This window comes from Sylvia atricapilla, chromosome 19 (assembly GCF_009819655.1).
Source record: "Sylvia atricapilla isolate bSylAtr1 chromosome 19, bSylAtr1.pri, whole genome shotgun sequence".
Taxonomy (NCBI): Eukaryota; Metazoa; Chordata; class Aves; order Passeriformes; family Sylviidae; genus Sylvia; species Sylvia atricapilla.
The window spans coordinates 3,949,237-3,974,042 of NC_089158.1; the positions used below are offsets into that span (position 1 = coordinate 3,949,237).

Below are 24,806 nucleotides of genomic sequence, written 5' to 3' on the forward strand. Positions count from 1 at the left end.
AGTTCACGAGCTGGGAAGTGAGGAACAAAAGAGCTGTAAAAATAAATGAGAACAAGTTTAGCAAAAAAATATTTCAAGGTTTTTTCATTACAGATTCTTCTGCAGACAGCTAACTCTGTTCAGCACACTTTCAATCATTTTTATTTTTTTTACTTACCAGTGGTATAACTAATGAGACAGAGAAAAAAAATGACAGAATGAGAATTAAAAATGAGAAAAATGACAAAAAATTAATGGCAACCACTTTTTTTAGAAAACAAAGCCATAAAGCACTGCTATACAAAGATCTCTTTTCTTATATTCCTTTTGAACAAGCAAGAGCATGACTGCTGCTCATGTTCTTTCACAATGACCCTGCTGCTTAGAATATTGTCATGAAGAAAATTTAGTGGTGGAAGTAACAGGGGCAAAGGCACTAACATGGATTTACAAACATATTATGAATTTGACAGCAAGAACTAGACTTGTACAGCCCAAATTATTCCCTTTCTACAGAGAAAACTGTGACTAAGCTTAGAACATGTTATCAACTGTCGATAGGTTTTATGAGAACTACAGCTATATATAATATAGATTTACAGATAATGTGGATAAGAGAGGGGTGTGCCTGCTTCTGGAAGTGACAAAGAACATTTCAGAGAATCCTTTAACTACTCACACACAGAGCAATGGCACCATTTGATGAACAGAGACAGCCAAGCATGGCAGACACACAACACAAGGTCAAACATGAACAACTTATTGACTAGATTTATCTTCATCCCCTCAAATCCCATCCTACCAAAATCCTTCAAGAAAACACCTTCAGGGTTTGGGTATTATCAAAAGATGTTGAATTCAACATCTTCCATTTAGGCATTCATAAGGTGATTTTAGCAAAACCATCAGTCTAATTCCAACTGCAACAAAATCCACCAATTTTGCACTGAATAGGACCAGCATTCAGCTCATCCTGGCCCCTGCCAAAGAGCACAGCCCTCAGCTGGCCACCAGCACCACTGGTGTAACAAAACAAAATAAATCCATCAGCTGGGTTCACAGTATAATTACACTACTAACAACTGTCAGATTTATTTTCCTTAGACTAAATGAAAACAAATTCATTAAGCAACCCATCAAACATGTAAAAACCTGAACTACTGGGCCCCAGCCTGGTCCTGCTTCTGCCTGAGTTGTGATTTGAGCAAGTCAAACTGTAATCTCAGTTTTCCAAACATAAAGGGGAACACTGAAATCCTCCTGCTAATCAGAAGCAGCCAGTCAAGCACACATTGCACAACCTCCACACCACAAAGCTCAGCTTACATCTGCAAAGGAGGAGGAGAATTATCAACAAAACCATTTTGCATTCTGCTTCTTTCCTTAGGAATGTTCAAGGCCTGTTTCCCCTGCCAGGCTCTGGGGGACCCAGCAGGGACCTGCCCCTGCCAGAACTCACCGTGATGACATCCAGGATGCTCAGCAGGCTGTGCACACTGTCCCCTGCCAGCACCTCCTTCACCACCACCTCTGTTCCATCCTGCAAGGACACACACAGCATTACTGCAGGTTCACAGCTGCATTTTGGCCCAACTTGGAGCATTTCAGAAAGGTTGGATGCTCCTTTTTTCTCTGTTCTGATGGAAACGTGCTAATTCCAACCACAGAGTTTTAAACCAGCATTCTAAAAGTGATAAACTAAAAGAAACTATGAGCCAGCTTTTCCCAGGAATGTTGTGATCTGCTTGTCTTTGCTATGTAACACCAACAAAACAAAGCTGCTTTCACCCAGAGACAGAATGAGCTCCCTTTATTGAGGGGTTACCTGTTAAGAGATTGTACAAAAGAGGAGCAACAAAATGTAAAAATACAGAGAAATCAGCAAATTTGATATCATTTCCAAACACAAGCCCACTAAACTTTCAGCCACTGGAAAACTGCTCACATCCAAAAGTTAAACTCAAAGCTCAGTCAGGAAGAAGGTAAAAATTAAAAAATTAACTTGGTAGAAGGGATCATAAGGACTGGTGCTCAATGTTTTAAGACCCACATGGAAAATAAACCATCATCTTTTTTCCCCTAAAAAGTGAATCTGACTCTTCCACCTCCCAGACAAACCCACTGATTCCTGCTGGACTATTCTGAGGTGAGCTTGGTCTTTCCTGCTCTCTGTACCTGAATCCTTTCTGTAACAACCTTTCCAAAGGTGAATGTTTCCAAGCCCACCTTGCACCCTGTCTTCCCTCAATAACTTCTGCATCTCCTGCGTGAGGATATTTCCAGCTGCCTCATCAGCTTTGTGTTCTGCTCTCTCATCTGAGACACCAGGGACCAGAGCTGCAAACCTTGATCTTTACAAATGCCACGGCCCCGAAGAGCTGGGATTAATCCCTCCTAAACCACCGTGATTCACATGTCTAAGTTTAATCAATGCTTAATGATTCATGCCAGCCTATCTGCTGTGCCAACAGATTCCTCTCAGGAAGTGCAGAGCACTGGGTTCTTACACTCTCTTGGATGCAGACTTCCAGCTTTCCATCCTGCACCACGTAGATGCTGTTGTCCGGCTGCCCGGGACGGAAGATGTACTCGCCCTCGTGCAGCTGCACAAAGAACATGTGCTTGCACAGCTCCAGGAACAGGGGCTTCTCAAAGTGCCCAAGGACCCTGCAGCAAAGAAAATTCAAAGGGAAAACCTGGAATCAGCACAGCAGCCCGTGGAAAATGCTTTCTGTACCAGCAAAGCCTCAGGCACGAGGAGCAGAGGAAGCCCAGAGGAGTGGCTGCAGGGAAAGGAGCCTCAAAGAGCTCCCCAAAATAAGGTGCAAGAGCAGCATGAAACACAGAACTGTAGATGCTGGGGCTCCTTTGGAGGAGCCCTCCCAAGAATGCAGGCTCAGAAGGCAGTAAACCCCAACTGCCTTCAGCAAACACCAGCATGGCCTGTGGAGGGGAAGAAAAATAAAAACCTGCCAGATACACACACTCTGTGAGAAAAGTTACCCAGGAAACTTCCCCTTTTAGTGCAGCTGCCCTGTCCATGGAAGCTGGACACAGGAGAAATACTGAAAAGAGGAAAAGCTCCTGTCATCTGCATGTAATTACAAGTTTGGAATATTCCATCTCCTGCAGGTAACATGCACCTGGACCCAGTCAGCCACTGCCAGGCAGAGAGAAATATGGGTTTCACCCCTGATCACTCTGCACAGAGCTCAAATAGCTCACATTTATCAGGATAAATCCATCAAATCCTACTGTAACATCAATTAATCATAGGAGATCATAATTCCACAGTAGCAAGTTCAGATGATTGACACAGCATTTTTATTTGAGAATGTATGACCTTCAGGACTACATTATATCCCAGCTGGCAGGAAAAAGGAACATCCACAAGCAAAATCAAAATTACAGATTGCAAGATGCCCTCCTCTCTGCTGTGTCAGCAGTTAACCCCTTGTTGAAGGGGCACAAAGACCATCCCTTCTTCTTAGTCTGCCAAAGAGCTGTCTTCAGATTTATTAAGCAGACTTTGATTTATTTGCAACCTTTTCAGGCAGAGAAATGAAAGATTCTGCAGCCCAGAGAGTTGTCAATATGGTATCCAATTAATATCTACCAATCACGATGCTTTTCTGTACAAAAATAATTGCCTGATACAGCCTAAACAGAAGTTTTAAGATGCACTAAATCTGTTCATGTTGGAACAACTTTATTAGCACTACTCCCAAACTGAGGCAACTAACCTACTTCCTGTTTTCCCCCATCCCTTTTTTTAATTTTTAAAAAGAACTCAACTATTTTCTTAACGTTTCTAGAAAATTCAATGTCATTTATGCTGTCCTGATGCTCAGATGAATTTCAGTCAGCTCCCTCAGGATTCTGACCATGCAATTGTAAAATCTGAGATTTGACACAAACTGTCAAATATTTACATCACTTGAACATCCATCAAAACCAAACTCTACATTTCTCTCTCCATTTAACATTACCTGACATTTTTAAGCATGTACAGGACTTCTGATGGCAAGTGGGAATTCTTGACATCAAATTCAGTCAGATCTGCCTCTAGCAAAGAAGGAGGAGGTTCTTTCCTCTGCAAAGTTGGACATTCCTTCTTAATACGCAGGATCCTACAAAGGAAAATGGAAGTTCAGGATGTTCCCCTCAGGATGTTTGTACTAATAGGAAATACTAAATTTGTACTAACAGGAAATGTGAAATAAGTCAATACTAAAATTCACCATCCCAAGTTACACAGTATCAGTTAGCTAAAACATTCCACCCTCCTGCCCTTCCTCACCAAAACCAGCCCAGCTCAGCAAACCTCTCAGCTGATCCACAGCTGACAGGACTGGGAAAAACCAACAGCTACAGAAAAGGGCTCAGATAGGGATTAAGTTCCACACCACAAACAAAAACCCCAAACCCCCATGCTGTGAATTTTCCCCTTCCCCAAGTCCCAAGTACCTTTTAGCCAGAGATAAAACCTTTGCCCGTTTCCGCATCCTTTGGCGAGGGACGGTGTTCCCAACCAGAGAGTTGGGAAGAGTTGTTACCTAGGAGGAAACAATGGACACAAAACCAGTCACAAAATCCCAAAACCAACCTGCTAATTCCAACCCTGCCAAGGCATCGACACATTTACCAGACATCAGAGTGTGAGCAGAGTGAAGAGCTCATGTAAGACCTTGGAGAATTGGAATATCTACTTCAGGATCACTTCCTTTCCATAAAGCAAGTAGAGTATATTCTGATTTTACTCATCAACTGCTACAGTGCTAATGGATGGTAGAGGGGAAAGATTCTTAGCTGTGGTTCTCATTCAGGAACACTCAGCAGCAGGAAGAGGAGTAAGGCACTGATCTCTGCTGTGGGACAGGGACAGGAGCCAGGGAAGGGCTGGAGCTGGGCCAGGGCAGGCTCAGGCTGCAGAGCAGGGAAAGGTTCTTCCCCCAGAGGGTGCTGGCACTGCCCAGGCTCCCCAGGGAATGGGCACGGCCCCGAGGCTGCCAGAGCTCCAGGAGCCTTTGGCCAGCGCTGCCAGGGATGCCCAGGGTGGGATTGGTGGGGCTCTGGGCAGGGACAGGGGCTGGATTTGATGATCCTTGTGAGTCCCTTCCCACTGAGGATATTCCAGGAATCTATATGCCCGTGATGGTGACAAACCAAGGCTTTTCCTTGCATTTCCTAGTTCCCAGGTGCCACCCTCTGGAGAAACTCCACAACTGCTACACCAAGAAAGCCCCTCATTAGGTACTTACAAAACATTCTCAGTTCTCTATTTGTTACCCAAAGAGTTGAATCTGTCTGTTTGGAAGGATTTCTTTTTTTTTTTAAAGTAAAACCTTGGTATGTTATCAAAAATGCATTAAGTGCAACCCACAGCTGTTTGGGTGTAATGTTCTCGGTCTTGGGAAGAAAAGCAAAAAAGTCTAAAACTCAGAGAAAAAACTACCTGAAATTATTTTCCCACGTGGAATTTTAAGCATTCTTTACTTATATGACTTACATATAAACAGGCTGGGAAAAAAATTATTCAAATTATGAAGTTGCACATAAAAATAATGAAGAATATTAAAATTATGAAGTTGCACACACAACATTTCCTCTCATTGAGGGCTTTTTTGGCCAAGTTCTACTTAAAGGTTGACCTGCCATGCAAGATTCAGGGAGTAACAACCCCTCCACAATGAAACAGAGCTCTAGAACAGAGCATTAAGCCCACCAGTGTCTAATTAAGCCAAAGTGAATTCACCTCAATGAAGTGTGGGAGGCAGAGGCTGGGACAGTTCACAGGAGGAAGTGTTCCTCCCCACAGGGTGACTAAGGATGGTTACCTCCCTTTTACCTTATTTTTCTGAAGATGTTGGTTTACAGTGAGTGCACACCTGGACTTGGCAGCACAGGGAACAGCCAGGAGGGTGGGCAGGCCCTGGCACAGGGTGCCCAGAGCAGCTGTGGCTGCCCCTGGATCCCTGGCAGTGCCCAAGGCCAGGCTGGACACTGGGGATTGGAGTGACCTGGGACAGTGGGAGGTGTCCCTGCCATGGCATGAGCTTTAAGGTTCTTTCCAATCCAAACCAGTCTGGGATTTTGGGATATTTACACAATCATTAACTCCCTACAGGGGTTAGATACTCATTGATTTATCATTATCCTCACTGACTGCAAACATTTTTCAAAGAAGTAAGGTCTGGTCAGAAAGAGAAGCTACAGCTGCTCCATCAGCAGTCCAGTCAGGATTGCAGGAATTCTGAAACATCCACAAAATCCCAGTGAGATTTTATAGGCTGAAGGCCCTGGGCCAGGCTCAGCAAGTGAAGTATTTCAAACTTTACATCTCTCAACTTTACATGGGATTTTACCAGGTGCCCTCACCTTCCTCATGATCTTCCTCCCGTAGAACATCACTTTGTCCCTCTTGCGAAACCTGTACTGAGGCACGTGTGGCTGAAGTTGTTCTGAAACAGAAGCATCACATCAGAAACCACCTTCAGCAGCTGGGAAACCACCTGAGCACAGCTTGGGGACTTTGCTGCCTCCAGAACAGCTCCTGTGGGCAGTGTTTGGAATTTAAACCACCCTGGTATCCCTCATTCCCCAGCTCTGGCCAGGCCACACCAAGGCAGGGCTGCCTTGGGCTTCTTCCTCAGCCCCAGAGCAGATAAAGGGTCTCCAAACACACAGAAAGGTTGGGGAGTTTTCATCTCCTGAAGGAAACCTCTAATTCAATCTTTTCTCCTTCCTGTGACAGTGAAATCACAGCAGGGTTGAAATCATCTCCATGATTTACAACTGGTCCTGAGGCTGACACTGCTCATACACCAAAGAAATTAAACCTCCAGGTCCTGCATGTGACAATTCTGAGTTCAGACCTGAGGAAGTGAATCAACAAAAGTGCTCCATCCTTTAAAGCTGTTGTCCTGCAAGAGCCACACCTCTACAGCAAACAACTACCACAGAAAATTACAAAAATACTCAAGATTGATGAAAAAACTGTTTTAAAACTTACATGGTTATCAAGTACTTACTAGACTGTCTCACTCTTCTGTATACGACAAACACAACGACTGCTATAAGCAACAGAGCAACTGCAGCTCCAATGGCAATTCCAGTCAGCTGGGAGGGGAATTTAGGGAGAAAGAAGTTAATAATTTCCAACTTCACAAGTTACACATACTTTTTGAAGGGCTGAAAACACTCAGCTCAGTGAGATGTCTAAAAGCCAAGCATGTTCATAAATACTTAATTTTTAATTCAAATACCACATATGCAAGAAGTTTAAACTGTATCAGTGACCAGTTCTAAGATCACATGGAAAGTATTCCATGTTTTTCCTCCCAAAGATCTGTGAGCTGATCAACTCAATGTACAGGAGCTGCATGAGGGCATGGAGGGACAAGGGGGAATAGCCTTGAGATGAAGGAGGGCAGGGCTGGGTGGGAGATTGGGCAGGAATTGTTCCCTGGCAGGGTGGGCAGGGCTGGCACAGGGTGCCCAGAGCAGCTGTGGCTGCCCCTGGATCCCTGGCAGTGCCCAAGGCCAGGCTGGACACTGGGGATTGGAGTGACCTGGGACAGTGGGAGGTGTCCCTGCCATGGCAGGGGTGGCACTGGATGATTTGAAGGTCCCTTCCAGCCCACACCAGTCTGGGATTCTAAATAACAGGAATGAATTCCTGCCTCGTGCACAATGACAGCAAAGAAACAAATGCTCAGACTTTGGCAGTGACCTGGCAGAGCTCCTGGCTCTCAGGAGAAGCTGCTCTGGATGGACCCCCACCCCTGAGCCAGCTGACTGCAGCTCTACTTTACCATGGTGGTCTGGATCCTGTCCTCCACAAACTGCAGGATGGGGGTCCCACCTCCTGGCAACACAGCCTGCCACCAAAAGGAAGGTGAAATTAGTTTCCCACAGCTGGGAAAAAGCTTTCATAAAAACACCTCAACCAACATGATTGTGTTTTTCTTTGACTTATACTTTGCAAACAGAAACATTCAGTGGAAAGAGGTCAGTAGGGGAGTTTTGTGTTGCTGGTGGTCCAGTGCATTCCTAAACAGTCCTAAACCAGAGTCAGTGAGATTTTTTTTTAAATCATTCTATGTTATTCAGAGCAACAAGGATGAGAATGTAATGCAAAGGACTTTATGAGACCAAGAAAACAAGTCATAAACCAGCATATTAAAGTCATCATAAAAAGCAGATGAAGCGCATGGACAAAGGTCAGGTGCTGTCCTGAGACCTGTGCCCACCAGTGTCACTCAGAAATAAAACCTGGCACATAACATAGTCTCACAAATGCCAACCCAAAGCTTAAGAGAGAGGGGAGAAAAAGGCCAAACAACTCTCAGGAACAAGTCAAAACAACGGGAGTACAAGGACAAATACATCCCCCTCTAAATCTTGAACCTTGAAGACACTTGAATTAAGCACTACACACAGTTCAGGTCCCATTCCTGCCCACAGCTGCAGATCTGGATGACAGCTGAACTCACCTTTGCCACCAAGAGAAAAATGAAGTGTACACCAAGTCACCAAACTGGTCTCTCTAATGGAACTCATTCCAGTTTTACAGCACAAAAGAAACTCCTGCCAGACCAGTCACCTCACACAGATCCTTGTGCTCACTTTGCCTTCTCAGGTCACTTTAGCACTTTAATGTTTATCCTCCCAACATGAGTCAAAGTAACTCTGCCACTACTGTTATCAGACTATTACTCATGGGATTGCAGTGAAAAGTCACAAGATTTTGAAAAAATAAAAAGCTGAAGATGTGTCAGCAACAGGTACAACACCTGGTGACACAGAGTTCCTGGTGGAAGTCTGCTGTGGTCACTTAATGTATTTATTTCCTTTTGACAGCGTCAGGGACACTGGGACACGGACAGTTCTGCTGCTCCCCAGGCCTGTATGATCTCAAATAACACCAAAAATAGTAATTGCCAACTGACACTCACATTGCTGCTGCAAGAGGAGAAAACAAATCCACGGGGAAAAGAATAAAACACAAACGTCCCCAGGCTGGGATCTCAGGTGCAGAAAAGCAACAAAGGAAAGAAGAAATTCAGAGCTCCAAGAACCACTGAGAAGTTCTTGCCAAGATTTCACCAGTGACAACATGATATTCCCTTGCTCAGACTCAGGAGGGATCCTTCCCAGCATGGACAATCCTTGTGGACAAGCAGAGGAAGCGGAGCAGCCAGGCTGAACTGTGCAGACACCTGAGACATGTCAGTGATTGCTGTGACAGCTCCTGGGGCAGGAATGAGGTCACAGCCAAGTCACCAGGGCAGCTCCTCACTCAGGAGGGCTGTGCTCAGCACTCCAACCCAAGGGCTTCACTTCATCCAGCCCCAAAGAGCCCTGAGACCCACAGCACCCGTGGGACCACCCTGCAGGGCCCCTCACTGCACCTGAAAATGGAGCAGTCACCTGCCCAGAGTGTGGATTGGCATAAAGAGCACTTCTCTGCCTCTTGATGTTTCCTTAAGAGCTCGAGACTGAACAGCAATCAGCACAAATATGCAGCCTCAAAACTGCAGCTCACACCCATCCAGAGTACAGGCACCCAGCACTGCTGAGTCCAGCAACTCCTCACTGCACTCCAAGGCAAACACTGACACCTTCTCCATCCAGGCAGGGGTGGGAAAGGCTTATCAGCCCCGAAAACAAGGACTTAAAATTGGGATTAGCCCAAAATACAAGGCTTTCTCACAGCTCAGCAGCACCCGTGCCTTGTTTTGACTACGAAACCTGGATTTTCACAAAACATTGTTAATTGTGTACAAGTACATTGTGTGTGTTTTTTAGTTATGAGAACTATTTCCTCTCATGGGGTTTGTTTTTCACGACTAGGGACAGCACCATGTGCCTTTCTTGGCCTGTGAGTTTCACATTTATGATCAAAAACAAAATGTAAGAAGAGCAGCCTGCCAGAATTCTGCAACTCCTTCTTCTTTAGGCTAAAAATGAGAGCATTTAAATCACAGCATTATTGAAATAGCTTAGAACATGAAGCAGAGCATGCATGGGGTGCAATAAAACACACACACACAATAAAATAAGACCAATCCTTAAAAGTTTGAAAGGCTAAAACTCCCAGCAAGAAAGGCTCTTTCAAAGTAAAAGCATCTAAAGGCATTGTCCCAATACTATCAAATGAGGTACAGCTGCTTTCAGCTCCTGGAAACGCTCACAGGGAAATAAATAAGTCCAACAACAAGGGCAAAACATATCGTACCTCAAGGCTGGTGCTGTTGTCTACTTCATCCATGTCTGGAGCTGCGGCAGGAGCAAAGGCAAAAACAAAGACAGAAGGCTGAGTTAAGAGACGACCACAACTTCCGATCCAAACTCTTGAACAACACACGGGGAACCACAATTTTTAAACTTTATCATCCCTTGTTGCTCGTGCCGAGTAACAAAACCCAGCAGTTAAGTGTTGGGGGACGGGACTTCTCCCGAAGAAAGCTCTCCATAGCCACGGCAACTTAACCAGGATCTCCTCGGGAGTCAGCACAGCCCGGCGGCACAGCCAGACCCACGGCTGCTCCCTGAGGAAGGCAAACACCGCAGCGGCCGCGGCACGGGCACTGCCCGGGGACACAGCGGCACTGCCCGCCCAGGGACCGGGCACCGAGCGCTCCGGGCTGCGCTCAGGGCAGCCCCGCTCGCTCTCCTGGTCACCCCCCGGGTCACTTTACCGCCACCCCGGCTGCTCTGCCCGCCGCCGTTTCGCCAGGTCCCAGCTCGGGACACGGGCACCAAAAGAGGGGAACAACAACCTGCTCCCGCCGGGCCTCGGGCACCGGCACCGAGGGGCACCGTGCGGCTGCACAAGCCCGCCAGGCCCGGGTCCCACCGCCGCGCTCCAGCGATCCCGGCACCTCCTCACCTGCTCCTGCCCCCGCCATCATCCCGCTGCTGGTCCCGGTGCCGGTGCCGGCCCTTGTCCCGCCCGGCCGCTCGCCGCTCCCCGGGCCGGGGGCGAAGGGCGCCGAGCGCAGACCCCGCCCGCCTCCGCCAGGGGGCGCGGCCGCGCCAGGCCCCGCCCACGCCGCGGGCAGCTCGCTGCTGATTGGCGGGAAAAGCCCCCCTGGAGCCGGTCAGCGCGCGTGCCGCGCGGAGCAGTATCGGCGCTACGGATTGGCTGTCCCGGGCCGACCAATGGGAGCAGGCGCTGTTGGGGTGTGCGGAGGCGGGAGCGCGGTGGGGCTGCTCCGGGTCGTGAGGGGGACCCGGCCCCGGCGCGCTTTGGCGAGGTCTCGGTGCTCTCAGGGGTCGACTCCGCCTCGGCTGAGCTCCCCGGCTGCTCGCCGGGACTCGTTCCGGCTTCGCTGAGCCTCTGGTGCCTGCAGGGCCCGGCTTCGGCCCCGCTGAGCCCTCGGTGCCCGGCATGGGGCTGCTGACCCAGCTGGTCCGTGGACTGGTGCGCGGCGCCGACCGCATGTCGCCGTTCACTAGCAAGCGCGGACCCCGGACCCACAACAAGGGCCGCGGTGCCAAGAAGCTGGGCGTGCTCACCCGCAACAAGAAGTTCCTCCTCGTCAAGGAGATGGTGCCCGAGTTCGTCGTGCCCGACCTGAGGGGCTTCAAGCTGCGGCCCTACGTTTCGTACCGCGCCGCCGAGGGCTCCGAGCCGCCCATGACGGCCAAGCAGCTCTTCGACCAGGTGGTGGCTCCGCGCATCGAGAGGGACGTGAAGGACGGCACATTCGACCCCAGCAAATTGGAGAAGTATGGCTTCGAGCCCACGCAGGAGGGCAAGCTCTTCCAGCTCTTCCCCAAGAACTACGTGCGGTAGGGAGCGGGCAGTGATACCGCCGGCCAACACGGGACAGGCTCTGTTACTGAACATTAAAGGAAATTCTACCTTGTTCTTCTGTAATACCTGATTTAAATCCTGGTGGAAATCTGCGGTTTGATTTCCCATCCATGACTGGTATTTCCTCGGGGAGCCAATTGTGCCTGGTGAGCAGAGCCCTCTCTGGGGGTTCTGAAGGTGAGGGGTCCATGACGTTTCTAAGTGCTAAGTACTGGAAAGTTTAAGAATTAAACTTTAAAAATTAAATTAAGACTGAAAACGGTCACTTTGGGAGAAAAGAAGCAAGTTTAGTGGATGGTCGGTGATAAGGGGTGACAGATGAGTTCTTAGGATGGTGGTTGAAACCCCCACATTTTCGGGGCTGGGCAGGGCTGTGATGGAGTGAGGGCGCTGCAGCCCCAAATCACAGAAGGATGAGTTGGGATCAGGCATCAGCCACAGTGGGGATGGGGAAGGCACAGCTTTTCTAACTGAACTCCACATTTCTCACCTCCTGTGAAGCTGATCAGAAGAAATTACATACAAGTGGCTGTTTCCTGCCTTGGGTGCTGCTGCTGTTGGCAGAAGTGGCCCTTCAGCCCTTCCCTTCTGGGACTTGCTGCCCAGCCAGGGCACTTGGCAGGTGGCTGGAGGGGGGTGCAAGGCTGGAGAGCAGGAGAGCCTGTGCCCTTTGATACCAGTCCCAGCTTGGTGTTGACTGCATCATTTGCCTCATACCCAATGTGAAGGCAGATAATAAGTGGGTCTCCTCATTTCTCTGAGCAAAGCAAGGCCTGGCCTAGAGCCTAAACCAGGCTGGTCCCAGTGGTGACACCGCTCCAGCATCGCTGCCCTCGGGCTGTTTCCTCTCGCTCTTGCAGGGCAATAAAAGGCATTACAACCTTTAAAACAGAGTCATCGGCAGATACAGGGACACACCCTGGGTTTTCCCAGGAAACGGGATTGTCCTCTGACTGCCAAAGAACATTCACCCCTCGGAGCCCGAGCCATCCCGCACCAGGGCACAAGGTCCTTGTAAGGACTCTCAAGTCATTTGATTTTTAAAACTCAAAACAACCAAAAAAGATAAATTACTTGTATTGGTTTTATTTTAGAAACATCCAAAAATAGCATGTTTTTTTCTTTAGCAAAAGCACTTGTTTTCATTACTAATGTGAATCTTCATGTAACAGTGCTCCAGAAGGTTTGCTAAAATACACATTCACCCTTAAGAAGGGGGTTTCAAAGCAGCAAAGTTTTCACCTGCTGGACCTCGTTTAGTTGCAGCACTGTTACACAGAGACCTGTTGCTGGTGTTTCTTTACCTCCAGATAACTCATTCTTTAGGACCCTCAAAGATAAACCATGCATGCTAAAAGTTACTGATCTAGTTGAAGCTGGTTTTTAGTTTCTAAGAATAGAGAAAATGTTCCAGAAAGGTTGTTCTGCTGATATTTTACAGTGAAAAAAGAGAGCTAATGGAGCAACCATGAGAAATCCTGCAGCCATTCCTGGAGGTAGTTAGGGCAATGCTGTTAAGATTTTGGTTTCTGAATTTATTTTAAACTTAAAAAGATGTCAAGAAACACCCCTTACACTTTTTGGAGGTTTTGATCTTAAAGCTGTTCACCTTTTAAAAACTGAGCTTGACTTTGGACCTAAACGTTGCTCTGTGGAGAGCAGAAAGCATGAGCTGGGTCCTGAGAGGCCATGGGGGGTGACGGAGTGGCACTAAAACACGGTGGGGTCACTACAGGATTTATCTGACCCGGGGTCCTCAGCTGGGAATGATGAAGGAGGAGTCTGATGAAAAACGATGGAGAAGCAGCAGGATGCTCACAAGGAGGATCCCACAGCACTTCCCATCACAGCAGGCAGTCTGCGCTTCCTTCTGAAGCAGAACTTCTCTCTGTTAAACATCACTGTGAGCACATTGCACTTCATCTGGCCTGTCTGAGCTCTTCTCCAGGGATACACCCATCACACAGCCAAGCCTCTGCTCAGGGGCTGAGCTTTTCTGAGACTTTCAGGAAACCTTCTGATCACTTACTAGGTCTGCACAGCAGCACAGCCAAGTCTGGTTTGTGAGGGAAGGAGGAGAACAGGCTTAACAGATCCATTGTGAAATGCAAACCAGCCTTGAAAGGATGCAGATCTGAGGTACAAAGCAGCAGTCTGTGAGAGGAGGGCTGTTCCACTTCGAGCTAGGACATGAAGGGAAAAACTAAATAAACCTGTGTGGGCATGACCACAGGCCTCTAAGCAAAGGCTTCCCTCTGTGCTGAAAATAAAACACCAGGAATTCCATCAGTGTTGGCCCTGAAGGACTCCAAAGCTCAACACTAAGATGGGAAAGCCCAGCAGAAGTTATGGCATTAAGTTCAGCTGTCACTCTCAGTTCAGTTTTCCTCCCTCGTCCCTTGGGACTGGTCAATGCAAACTTTGAGCTGTTCTTTCGGATGGAGATCTAGGACTCGGCACATCTGGAGGGGTCACCAGGCTCATCTCCCACTTCCAGACATGGAGGATGTTGTCATAGAAAGAACAAGTGGCTACAATGCTCATTTCCTTGGGGCTGTCTGGAGACCTGGAGGAGTCACTGCCTCTGTCCAGGCCCATTCCATTGGGTCTCTTGGCTCCTGAGTCAGAGCCGCTGGCTGACCCTGGATCTGCCCCTTGGGCAGCCAAATCTAAACTTCCCTTTAAACCAGAGCCCCTGACCAGTCCAGGATCCCCAGCCAGCTTTGGCCCTGCCCCTGCTGCCAGTGCCACAGCAGGGCTTTCACTCTCCTCATCCAGGATTACATCAAAAGTAGCTGTAGGAGACTCATAAATTATCTTCAGGTTCTGGACCTGCAAATTCAGCCTCTCGTCTCCTTGCCCTGATGCTCCCATGAGCTCCTCCAAAGGCTGGCACGCAGCAGCAAGGTCCTGGCTTGCAGGCAGGGAATCCCTTGGACACAGCCTTGACCAGTCAGCCCCATAGGCCAAGGAATTGTGCAGGACATAGGATGACAGGATGATACATTCCTCTGTGTTTTCCGCTTTAAAAAAAAAAAAAGAGAGAAATGAAATTACTTGGAAATCAATGCTCAGCAGCCATTCCAGCATTGGCTGTGTCTCACGGGTAGAGTTCTCTAGGTATTGCCTTCACCACAGAGTTAAGCATTCCAGGAGGAATGAGGTACTGACCATTTTTCAGCCACCTCTCAGTGGCCTTGATTCTTCCTGGGTCAGTAGTAGACGAGAAGAGGGTTTAACATGCATAAGGTTTAAAAGCATCGTTCAAAGTGCCATCATTCAAAGGCTCAAGACAAACAAGACTGATCATACCACAGCCTTCACTGAGCCATGAACACACCTGCAGGATTGCCAGGTCCTGGTTATTATTATTAATAGACTGCAGATGTTCTTCCTGTCAGCTTTCAGCATTTGACTTTAACAGTAAATGGATATCAAGTTCCTTCCTTCCCCACAGAGGAGAAATGCCATCCTCATTTCCTAAGCTGTGGATCTGCCCAAGGTCTGGAGACCCAGGAAGCCAACCATCCTCTGTCAGACTGCATTTGTAATGTGAATGCAAACAGCTTTTCTGCCATGGAAGTACCTCGTGATTCACATGAAGGGTTTATTCATGTTTTTCTGGATTAACCAGGCTGCAGAGCACTTCCTTCCTGAGGCAATAACTGATTCCCTGGCAGGTCAATGACTCCTGCTAACAGGAAAGCACCACCTGACAGAAGCACCTCTCAACCATCACAATGAACACAAACCCAGAACGGTTGTGTCCTCACACCAAACACAAAAGCTTTCCTGCTGTGAAAAGAAGTTCTGAAAGATTTACACAGAGACAGTGACAGGGCCTTGGCACAACCAAGCAGGCCAACAAAGTGCACAGATATGGAAAACCTGGAAGTTACCTGAAATTGGAACAGATATGACTATCAACACTCTCTCAACCCTCCCAGCAAGAGCTCCATGAACGTGGAGGCAGCGAAGAAGAGCAGCCCTGGAGCTCCTCTGTTCCTGGACACTCACCCAGGCTCCCGCGGCAGTCGAGGATCTTGAAGCCGCTCTGCATGCAGGCTGCCAAGAGCACGAAATCACACGTGGGGTGCCACTTCAGCCTCCACACTCCACCTTCCACATGCGTGTCAGCCAGTGGCTGCCTCATGTTCCTGGTGTCCCACAGCAGCACGTGCTCGTCGTAGCTGGGGATACACCACAAGCAGGCAGAAAAGCGGCACAGCCGAGTCAGGGCACAGAAAAAAGGTAGTAAAGACCACGTGCTCTGCACCATGTGGAATTTCTGAAGAGGCAGCAGCACATTTAGGTAACAGAGGAGGTTGGTCACAGCTGGAAGGGACTCACCTGCCTGTGGCCAGGAGATTCTCCCGGTGAGGACTGCACTGAATGCTGCACACACCCATGGAATGTCTGCAGAGGGAAGAGACAGCAATTCAAGAAGGGCTCCTTCCTTGATTTTGAGTCCACATTATTTCATCAAGGTATCTCAGGAGAGATAAGCTCAAAATTTCAATCCAGTGACCCACTCAAACAGAGTTCCATCTACACAGTCCAACAGCCTTCCCAGGGACAAAACTTCTACTCACACCATCTCAGCATAAGTATTTTTTAGTAATATTTACCCCATAAACTGCTGTTCAAAGGCCCTAAGAATTCCAGCAGAACTCCATTCCCAGGAGACTTCACTCCCAAAATTAGTATTTCCATAGCAATAGTCTCCAGTGTAATTAAGGTTTACATACAGAATTCCACTGGAGAGCTGTGTATATTATTTTAACCATTTTTAAAAATAAGATAGAAAAGAGGTCACTTCAAATAACTAAACAGTGGAGAACAAATATTTTCTTAAAAACATTCCATAATAATATATCCAAATTTAACACACAAAAAATTGCCAAAATAAAAGTGTAAATCAGGATGCTTTTTTAGAAAGAAACTACCATCGTCTTCACATGTGGAAGTCAGCATTTGGTTTATTGTGTTAAAGGGCATAGAGAAGAGAGTTTCAACCTAAAGTTCTGATGAAAAAAGCTAATAGATGCCTGCATTTCCCAAGAGAGGCAGAACCAGGATCCATTATCACTGCACAGCTCTGAATTCAGTGTCTTAGGAAGAGACAGGGCAGCAGTGGGTGTTCCCACCCCACTGCTGGAGGGCTGGGTGTGGACAGGTCTCACTCACCTCCTGCTGGTGAAGACTGGAGCCTCCGGACTGCACCTGGTGTCCCAGCCCTTGAGCAGGCTGTCATCCCCTCCTGCCCAGGGACAAAACACTGTCTCAGCACCAGCCCTGAGCACGGGGCAAAGCAGTGCCAAGTCTGCAGCTTCCTCACGAGGAGCACCTCGAATCTCTGCTCTGGGCCAGGGACAGGAGCCAGGGAAGGGCAGGAGCTGTGTCAGGCTCAGGCTGGAGATGAGGGAAAGGTTCTCCCCCCAGAGGGTGCTGGCACTGCCCAGGCTCCCCAGGGAATGGGCACGGCCCCGAGGCTGCCAGAGCTCCAGGAGCCTTTGGCCAGCGCTGCCAGGGATGCCCAGGGTGGGATTGGTGGGGCTCTGGGCAGGGACAGGGGCTGGATTGATGGTCCTGGTCATCCCTCCCCAGCTCAGGGCAGTCTGTGACACAGCTGATGCTTTCTAGCCCTGAGATCTCACAGAATTTAACAGACACACCAAAAATCACACTGAGGCTCCCAATACCCATCACCACAGAAAACACATGTGGTATCAGTATGGTGGTAGCCTCCTCTTTGGTAAGAAAAAACCTAGAAGTCGTAAAGACTGGACTCAAACAGCTCTCTGGCTCTTTGCATAGTGCAGAACATAATCGTTTTTGCCAACAGCCACCCAAAGTACAGTTTTCAGGTACAGCTTCTCCTAATTAACTCCAACCACTTTCCACTTATCAAGAAGCCTTTCTCTCCTAACCAGAGGCCCCAGTTCTTTCAAGAGGTGATGCAAGCAGCACACCCAACCCTGGAAAGTAAAAACCCAAGGAACACATCCCTAAACGAGGGGCCCCCTCCCCAACCACCCCCAAGGAGATTCCCAGCCCATACAGACCTGAATACACGATATCAGTGTCCCAGTAATTAAAGGCAGCAATCCAGGCTTCAAATTTGTGAGCTTCCCACTGGTTCAGGACATGCACAGAAGGAGCAGATTCATCTATGGAGAAAAGATTCAGCTTCCCCTCTGAATCACTGCTGATCACTCTTAGAGGACATCCACTACAGCAGGGTACACAAAAAACATTGGGAATTACACAACAATCAGATATTTCTATTCAACTAAACACTGACAGAGACTGGCAGCATGGTGGCAAGAATGACACATTCATACAATTCTTTTCAGCTTCATCTTCAAATCACCTGCCCCAGTGACCACCACTCCCTGCTCTCACAGGGAGCAACCACTCACACCCATGTCAGGAAAAGAACCACTGCTGGCTCTTGTCTTTTTCAGAGATACAAAACTTGACTTCTTACATGCTTCACATTACATCAATAAATAAATGCCATGTGAAGAAGGCTTTTTTTTTCTCCAAGTCAGACTGACAATGCCCTTTCAGAGCCTCTTCCCTCTTCTTGAGTACAAAGAGATGTTTTATTTCGTTGCTGTCACTGAAACCCAAAGCACTGGCTGATCCTGACCTTTTCTGCTCTCTTCCTGTGCCACAGAACAGTTACAGTTTCGAGACACAATGACCTTGGAGCACTGGCAAATGTTTTGCAATTTCCAGTGCACCAATTTTCTGGCATTCCCTGACATGAACTAGGCCCTTCTCTTTGGTTACCTGCAACTGCAGGCCCTGCTTTGGTGGCCTGAGGATTCTTTCCAGTTCTGTAACAAATTATTCAACCACACTGAATCTCCCAAATTCCCACATAAGAGACACAGGGCCACCCCTTTCCTGCAGAGATGTGAACAGTGTACATTTGGCTTCTAGGAGCAGTTATTGGTCTCTCAAGTGACAACAGTGACAGGTTTAGAGGGGTGTTTCATCATGGCCAGAATCACTTATCATAAAGGACAGAGACAAAAAGGAGGAATGAAGAAAAGTCTAACTGGCAATCTTACCTACTAATTAAACAGCACACACAAAAACAGCTTTAATTAGCAAATTTGCCCTACAGCATTAAGCAATGACTGCCTGATCCCCCAGGTTTCCAGCCTGACACCAAAGGCGCCACTCTTCATCTGCACCCACAGTGCCTACAGAACATGTTAACCCCCCTCCCTCTTCCAAGGTACAGCTAATTCAGCTTACTTCACACAGCAGTGCCATTTCTGAAATCTCATGTATAAGTGCTTGAGAGAAGAAGGAGCCACTTCCAAACCAATTCTCTCCTGTTTCTCACTAACCCATGATTAAACTTCCTACATGTGCTATTATTAGCAGTTTTCAAGGAGAACTTCACACTGAAATTTCAGCTGTTCTAAGAGCATGGTTGGAACCAGCAGCTGCATTTGCATCCCATTCTAGTCTTTCCTTTTAACTAAGGCAGCAGAAGACACATCCCTGGTTCACCTGCTGCCATTCCCCAGAGCACAACCTCCCATTTGTTGTTGGTTTAATCTCTGCTCCTGTTCCAGTGGCCACGATGTGTTCCTGTTACCTTTGCTCTAGAAACAGCAACTTCTAGAGCAGGGAAACAGCTGAGATCAAGAAAGTCAAAACCACTAAAGACTCCTTCATCCAAGCCCTCAACTTCTGCAAGTTGTCCCACACGCCCTGGCCTCCAGCCCCAGCCTCCACCTCCCTTCCTCACCATTGCTCTCGTCCAGTGGACCAGTCCAGGGACAAGGCCAGTCGCTGTGCCCCGAGATCCACCCTGAAGCGTGGCTCCAACATGCAGCTGTTCTTCTACTGGAAACAAAAGGTATGGATTAAGACTGGGAAGACAGCAGACACATAATGACAGGTGCACTGCTTCCCACAGCAGGTTTTCCACAGACTTAGGAGCAAATGAGGGTCCCACAATAAAGAAGCAATGGAATGTCCCACAGCACCGTACAGTCGCCTAGTGCTGGCTGAGGGGCAAACGTGCACACACAGGATCCCACCCTTCTGCTGCTCAACTCCCACTAAACCTCCCTTGAACTCTGCTTCTTCTCAGGGAGTGATGAAGTGCAGCAGAAGTGATGACCTGACTGCTGAATTCCCTTACAGACTGGCCTCTGCTTCTTTGCTCTCTGAGAGTGGCTCTGATCACTCTCTTTTCTCCAAAACAAACCCCACTCCAAAAATCCTCCCTGCTTTTACCAGCTTTGCACCTTCTGATGTTTCCCAGTTAGGCCATACTTGTTTCTAGGATCTCCTCCTGCCTCTCCCCCCTGACTTTGCAGGTGGGTAGAGCCCAGCCCAACTCTCTTGTGCCACAAACAAGTCCATAGAATTTATGACAAACATTATCAGAAGGCAAAAAAAATACATTTAAAAAGCACACTGAGGAAGCCATGGAAACCACCCAGCTATCCTGCAAGCCTATGCACACTACTAGTAAATACAGAGATGGGTTAAAATCAGCTTCAGCAGCAGCAGGCATTGCATCCACCCACCTCACTTCCAGTCAGGTGGTAAAATTCCACAGCACCTGTGGAGTTTGCGATGCCAACCATGGGATGTTCTGCAACAGGAATGTGGCACCTAAAAGATCAAGTTAAACAAGTCTCCAATGTCCATCTTTCTTGTATTTTAGGAAGAGAGCAAACGCGTCACTTTCATTACAACATGCAAAGGAAAGTATCTGACCAAAAAAATCTCACGTTAAGAAAATCTAAGGCTCCTCAAGTTCCCACACACCTGCAAGGAGGGGATTCTGTACAAGAGAGATCTACTATATGTTGAGGTATAAAGTCATGACCAGCCAAGTGAGCAGAAAGTACAAAACACAAACAAGGCAGCCTTTGCTCATTGGAACAAACCGGAAAGTATTTCCCTCCAAGAAGTCAGGAACTGTTCCATTACTAACTGTTGCTGTTGCTGCTATGCCAAAAAAGGATCCCCGAGGAGCAGAGCGCGCCGCGGTGGCACCGAGCCGGGCCAGCGTTACCATTTGATGTCCAGGATGGCGGCTGTGTCGATGCGCTGGATCTCGGTCAGCGGGATGTACGGCTGCTCCTCGTTGTAGTGGTACAGGTAGAGCCGCCCCGTCCGGTCACAGGCTCCATTGCTCCCTCGGGAATCGCTCTGTGGCAAACACGGGGAAGAAAAGGACAAGTTCAGCCGCGCTTCTGCTCCCACACCCGAGATCCTGCCAGGAGCGAGGAGCAGGGCTGAGGCTCCCACATGTCCAGTCCCAGCCTTGAGGGATGAAAGCCCCCACCGGGGCCAGCCACGCTCACCGGAGGGAGCTCTCTGCCGCTCCCTCGAGCCACCCCAGCCGGGACAAGGCACGGCCCCGCCGCGGGGACCGGCAGGACCGGGGATGGGGATGGGGCTCGCCCCGGAGCGGGGCCAGGCGGGGCCAGGGGTTCGTCCTGCTGCGGTGTCGACCAGGGCTGGGACCGGGACTCTCCCAGGGGCTGTATCGGGCAGAGACGGGGACGGGAGTTCGCTCCAGAACGGCGCCAGCCGGGCGGGGATGAGGACGTGGACTGGCTCCGGAGCGGGGCCGGGGCTGGGCTCACCTGCTCGGGCGGGCGCAGGTGGTAGGTGCCGCAGGCCAGGATGCTGTGCCAGCCCTCCACCGGGCACCACTCCACCGCGTCCGCGCTGAACTCCGTGTCCACCACCTGCAGCGTGCGCGTCCTGCACGCCGCGGCCATGGCGGGCCGGGCCGTGCTGCGCCGCCGGGGCGGCTCCCGGGAGGCGGCGGGAAGGCGGGGCCGCCGCCCGTCTGCTTCCCGGTCAGGGCGGGCCGGGGCGGAGCTGTCCCCGCCGAGCCGCCGCTCCCCGGGCCGGGCCGGCCCCGCACGCCGCGCTCCTGCCGGCCTTCGGGGGTTCGCTCGCCTGGCCGAGCTCCCTCCCAACGCGTCATTCCCGACGGAAGGGCTGCGGCTCCCGCTCCGCCGCGGGGAGGGACCCCTGCCCTGAACCCGGGATCAGCCTTCCCTCGGCATCCTCCCGGCGCCTCGCTTAGAGACGTTCCCCACCCCGGCATTTCCCGAGGAGGCACGGGCTGGGAGCGCTGTTCCGGACCTCGGAGCGATGCTGGTCGCTGCCCTGAGCCTTCCCCTTTCCCCTCGGTCCGTTCGCAGTCGGAGGCGGCTCCTGCATTCCGGGATGCCCCCCGCAGCCATTCGCAGCGCGGCGCTGCTCCCCGCGCTCCCGTCCTCTCCTGAGTCTGCATGGCCGCTCTTCGCCTGGCGGAAATCCTGCAGACCCGAAGGTCTCATTGCTCAGTGGAATCAGCCAAGGCCTGCCCGTTTGGTGTTTTCCCGTAACCAATCCTACATTTATTGACACTGAATTTCGTCTCCCACTCCCTCATAATATCCTTCTGCAATTCACCCAGCCTTTATTATATTGTTATTATTATACTGCATAACCTCATCAGTGAATGTTGTCAGTTTCATTATATATTACCTTTTTTCTAAATTTTGGTTTTATATATTGGGCATCCAGCTGTTTACTTCCTACCACCAAAAAACCCCCTCCTTTCTACTCTTCCTTTCCTCTCTTTTAAACAGTTGTGTGACAACATTTCCCTTTTTGACCAGCAGCTTTTTTTCCTTAAGTGCCTTGAGCAAAGTCATCATTAAATGCAGTTTAGACTATCCTAACCAAATCCCCTTTTCCCAGCTTGTTGATGCCTGGTATTGAAGCAATTCCAGTAAAGCTTTAAAGCATGATTTCCCTGCACAAACCCCACACTGACTCCTCGATATTCAGCCATTGGTGCTGCATCACAGCATCCATGAATGTGCAGGTGGCTGTAGCTTGAAATTCCTTTCAGAAGCTGCTATGACATTTGCTGGGACATTGTACCAAGGGAGAGGTCACCACCCCAGCTGGGAGCTCAGCTTGTTCATCCCTGAGCTCCCTCTGAGCCATAGGTGCTACCGTCTGGTCCTGGCAACCTGCTGCTCATTTCAGCTGAATTTTGATCTCTCCTAAAAGCACTTCTGTTCTGAACAGATTCTCTGTGGAGCTTTCCATATGGAAGCATTCCTGTGTGAACTGCACCAGCTTTCACAAGGAACACATATGCAAACAATTCACTGCATTTTGTTCTGCTGAGACTTTCATCTTCAGCTCAGCCCTTCCCTTTGCACCACTCTCCGCCGACTCCAGCAGTCCCCCTGCTCCTGATTTTTTCAAAACTACTCATCCAAGTTTTATGTCTTGAGCATTCTTCATATTCTGTCTTTCTTTGCATTATTTTCTTGGGTCGGTTTGTTTGCTTGTTCTACTTTTCACCTGCTGAATCTTATTCTTTCCATCTCTTACATTCGGAAATGTAAGTTCAGTTTACAGAAGATTTCTTAGTCTGAGTAAGTAATGCTCCTGTTAAATCACACCAGCCTCCTTTTGCTCTCAGTGCTCTCTGCTGGGTGGTGAAACTTTGCTTCTAAGCCCATAAGGTGTCTTACACCATCTCCATGCTTCCCATAAGCATTTGTGTCTTTCAGCTGCTCCTTTTACCAAGAGTTTAATTTAAAATTAAGTCACAGAGGAAAACTAAGATTATAACCTGATGGTGTGTTCAAGGCGCAGTATCAAAACACCAAGCCCTGCAATCCCTTATATTTCATATTTTGTGTTTCTTAAGACAGCCAGGATTTCCAGTTGTGTTTTCTGCATGTTAGAATTGGTGATATCATCATACTTGGATAGGAAGGAGCACCTGGAAGGTATCTACATCAACATTTCATGGTGTGTTTACAGGGATGTGAAGCTCTCTGTTACAGCCAGTAGCAGGAAAGCTGCAGCCTCCTCACCTGAGCTGGATTTACCAGATTTCCCTGCAGGAAACGACTTGGATGAAGAACATCTCCATCAGGGGTAAGCCCTTTGAAAACCATTTCTTTATCAGAACTGTCCAGGTCTGCTCCCAGATAAACGACTCCCATCCTTGGATTTTTAAATACTTGTCCATACAGAGATATCTCTGCCAGCCTGGGCTCTCTGTGGGTAAGGAGGGCCTTGACAAGAGCTCCATCCTCTGGGATGGCTGGGGAGCTGCCACCTTCAAGTTCCTTTCTGACCTCCCTTACTGAGAGGGAAGATCTCTGTACACACCAAGATCTGCCAGAATCATTGATCACACAACCTCCCTCACCAGCAAGCAGGGATGTGTTTAGTGCAGTCCCCAACACCTTTCTAGGAGTCAAAATCCCTGTAGCCACGCCTCTTCTGGCGTAGGGACAGCCTGGAGTCAGAGATCACACCCCCAGGTCAGAACCTGTTCTCACCCTGAGCCTTTGCAGGTTGTCTGGGCAGTTTCCTTCCACTTGGGGTGGTCTCACAGTCCTTTAACCCTGTAGGGATCTCCTCACCTGCTGTACCACACCCTCCCACATTTCCTGGGATGGGAATTTCCCCAAACACCCTCCAGTCCTGGCTTTGTCCCACCTTTCCCTGAATCCCCCCATTCCCTCACTCCCTCTGAGGAATTTCCCCATTGCCCCACCAGGCCTTGGTCTGCAGCCTGTCCTTGTCCTCATGGCACCATTACAAACATCAGCACCAATTTCTCCCTGCTTGGTCCTGCTCAAGTGTTTAAGGGCTTTAAGACAAACATGATTCCTGGTAATAAAATGGAAAATGGGCAGGACAAGCAGCAGCCTTTTAAACAGGTAAGGGAAAAAAAATAAATACTTCTGCCCTGTTCAACAGATTACCTCATATAATAAACAAAATATTCCTTATGTCCCATTTTATATTAATAAAAAACTATGCATTTCATTTCAAGGAAAGAATTAATGTTTCCTTAAAAAAAAGATTACCCATTACAGGAAAATTTGATTGGGTCCTGCTTGGTTTTTTCATACTGAAGGGCATTTTGGGCATTCTGCCTGAACAGAAAAGATACAGTATAACTGGTTTAAGAGTG

The 24,806-nt window shown here is 48.8% G+C and overlaps 3 protein-coding genes across 4 annotated transcripts in view; 1 reads left to right on the plus strand and 2 right to left on the minus strand.

Annotated features, from left to right (window-relative positions):
- PNPLA7 (patatin like phospholipase domain containing 7) overlaps window positions 1-11,016 on the minus strand; it is a 122,917-nt gene extending 111,901 nt beyond the window's left edge. The window contains exons 1-9 of one of the 2 annotated variants that reach the window (XM_066332522.1): window positions 10,874-11,016; window positions 10,220-10,260; window positions 7,794-7,859; window positions 7,011-7,098; window positions 6,358-6,440; window positions 4,447-4,535; window positions 3,969-4,109; window positions 2,487-2,646; window positions 1,439-1,519 (exon numbers count right to left, since the gene is read on the minus strand). In XM_066332522.1, the coding sequence (XP_066188619.1) occupies window positions 1,439-1,519; window positions 2,487-2,646; window positions 3,969-4,109; window positions 4,447-4,535; window positions 6,358-6,440; window positions 7,011-7,098; window positions 7,794-7,859; window positions 10,220-10,260; window positions 10,874-10,895 (771 nt within the window). In that variant the 5' untranslated portion in view covers window positions 10,896-11,016. Of the gene's footprint in view, window positions 1-1,438; window positions 1,520-2,486; window positions 2,647-3,968; window positions 4,110-4,446; window positions 4,536-6,357; window positions 6,441-7,010; window positions 7,099-7,793; window positions 7,860-10,219; window positions 10,261-10,873 lie in introns of those variants that run through there. The other variant, XM_066332523.1, reaches the window with a different exon arrangement.
- A 121-nt stretch (window positions 11,017-11,137) lies between these two features.
- MRPL41 (mitochondrial ribosomal protein L41) lies at window positions 11,138-12,049 on the plus strand. The gene has a single exon (XM_066332526.1). The coding sequence runs from the start codon at window positions 11,375-11,377 to the stop codon at window positions 11,780-11,782; it is 408 nt and encodes a 135-aa protein (XP_066188623.1). The 5' UTR covers window positions 11,138-11,374; the 3' UTR covers window positions 11,783-12,049.
- An 824-nt stretch (window positions 12,050-12,873) lies between these two features.
- DPH7 (diphthamide biosynthesis 7) lies at window positions 12,874-21,611 on the minus strand. Its single transcript, XM_066332525.1, has 9 exons — window positions 21,439-21,611; window positions 20,862-20,998; window positions 20,368-20,455; window positions 19,578-19,672; window positions 17,869-18,035; window positions 16,991-17,063; window positions 16,154-16,219; window positions 15,821-15,993; window positions 12,874-14,826 (listed from the first exon to the last, which is right to left on the minus strand). The coding sequence occupies exons 1-9, from the start codon at window positions 21,574-21,576 to the stop codon at window positions 14,213-14,215; spliced, it is 1,551 nt and encodes a 516-aa protein (XP_066188622.1). The 5' UTR covers window positions 21,577-21,611; the 3' UTR covers window positions 12,874-14,212.
- Window positions 21,612-24,806: the final 3,195 nt, after the last annotated feature.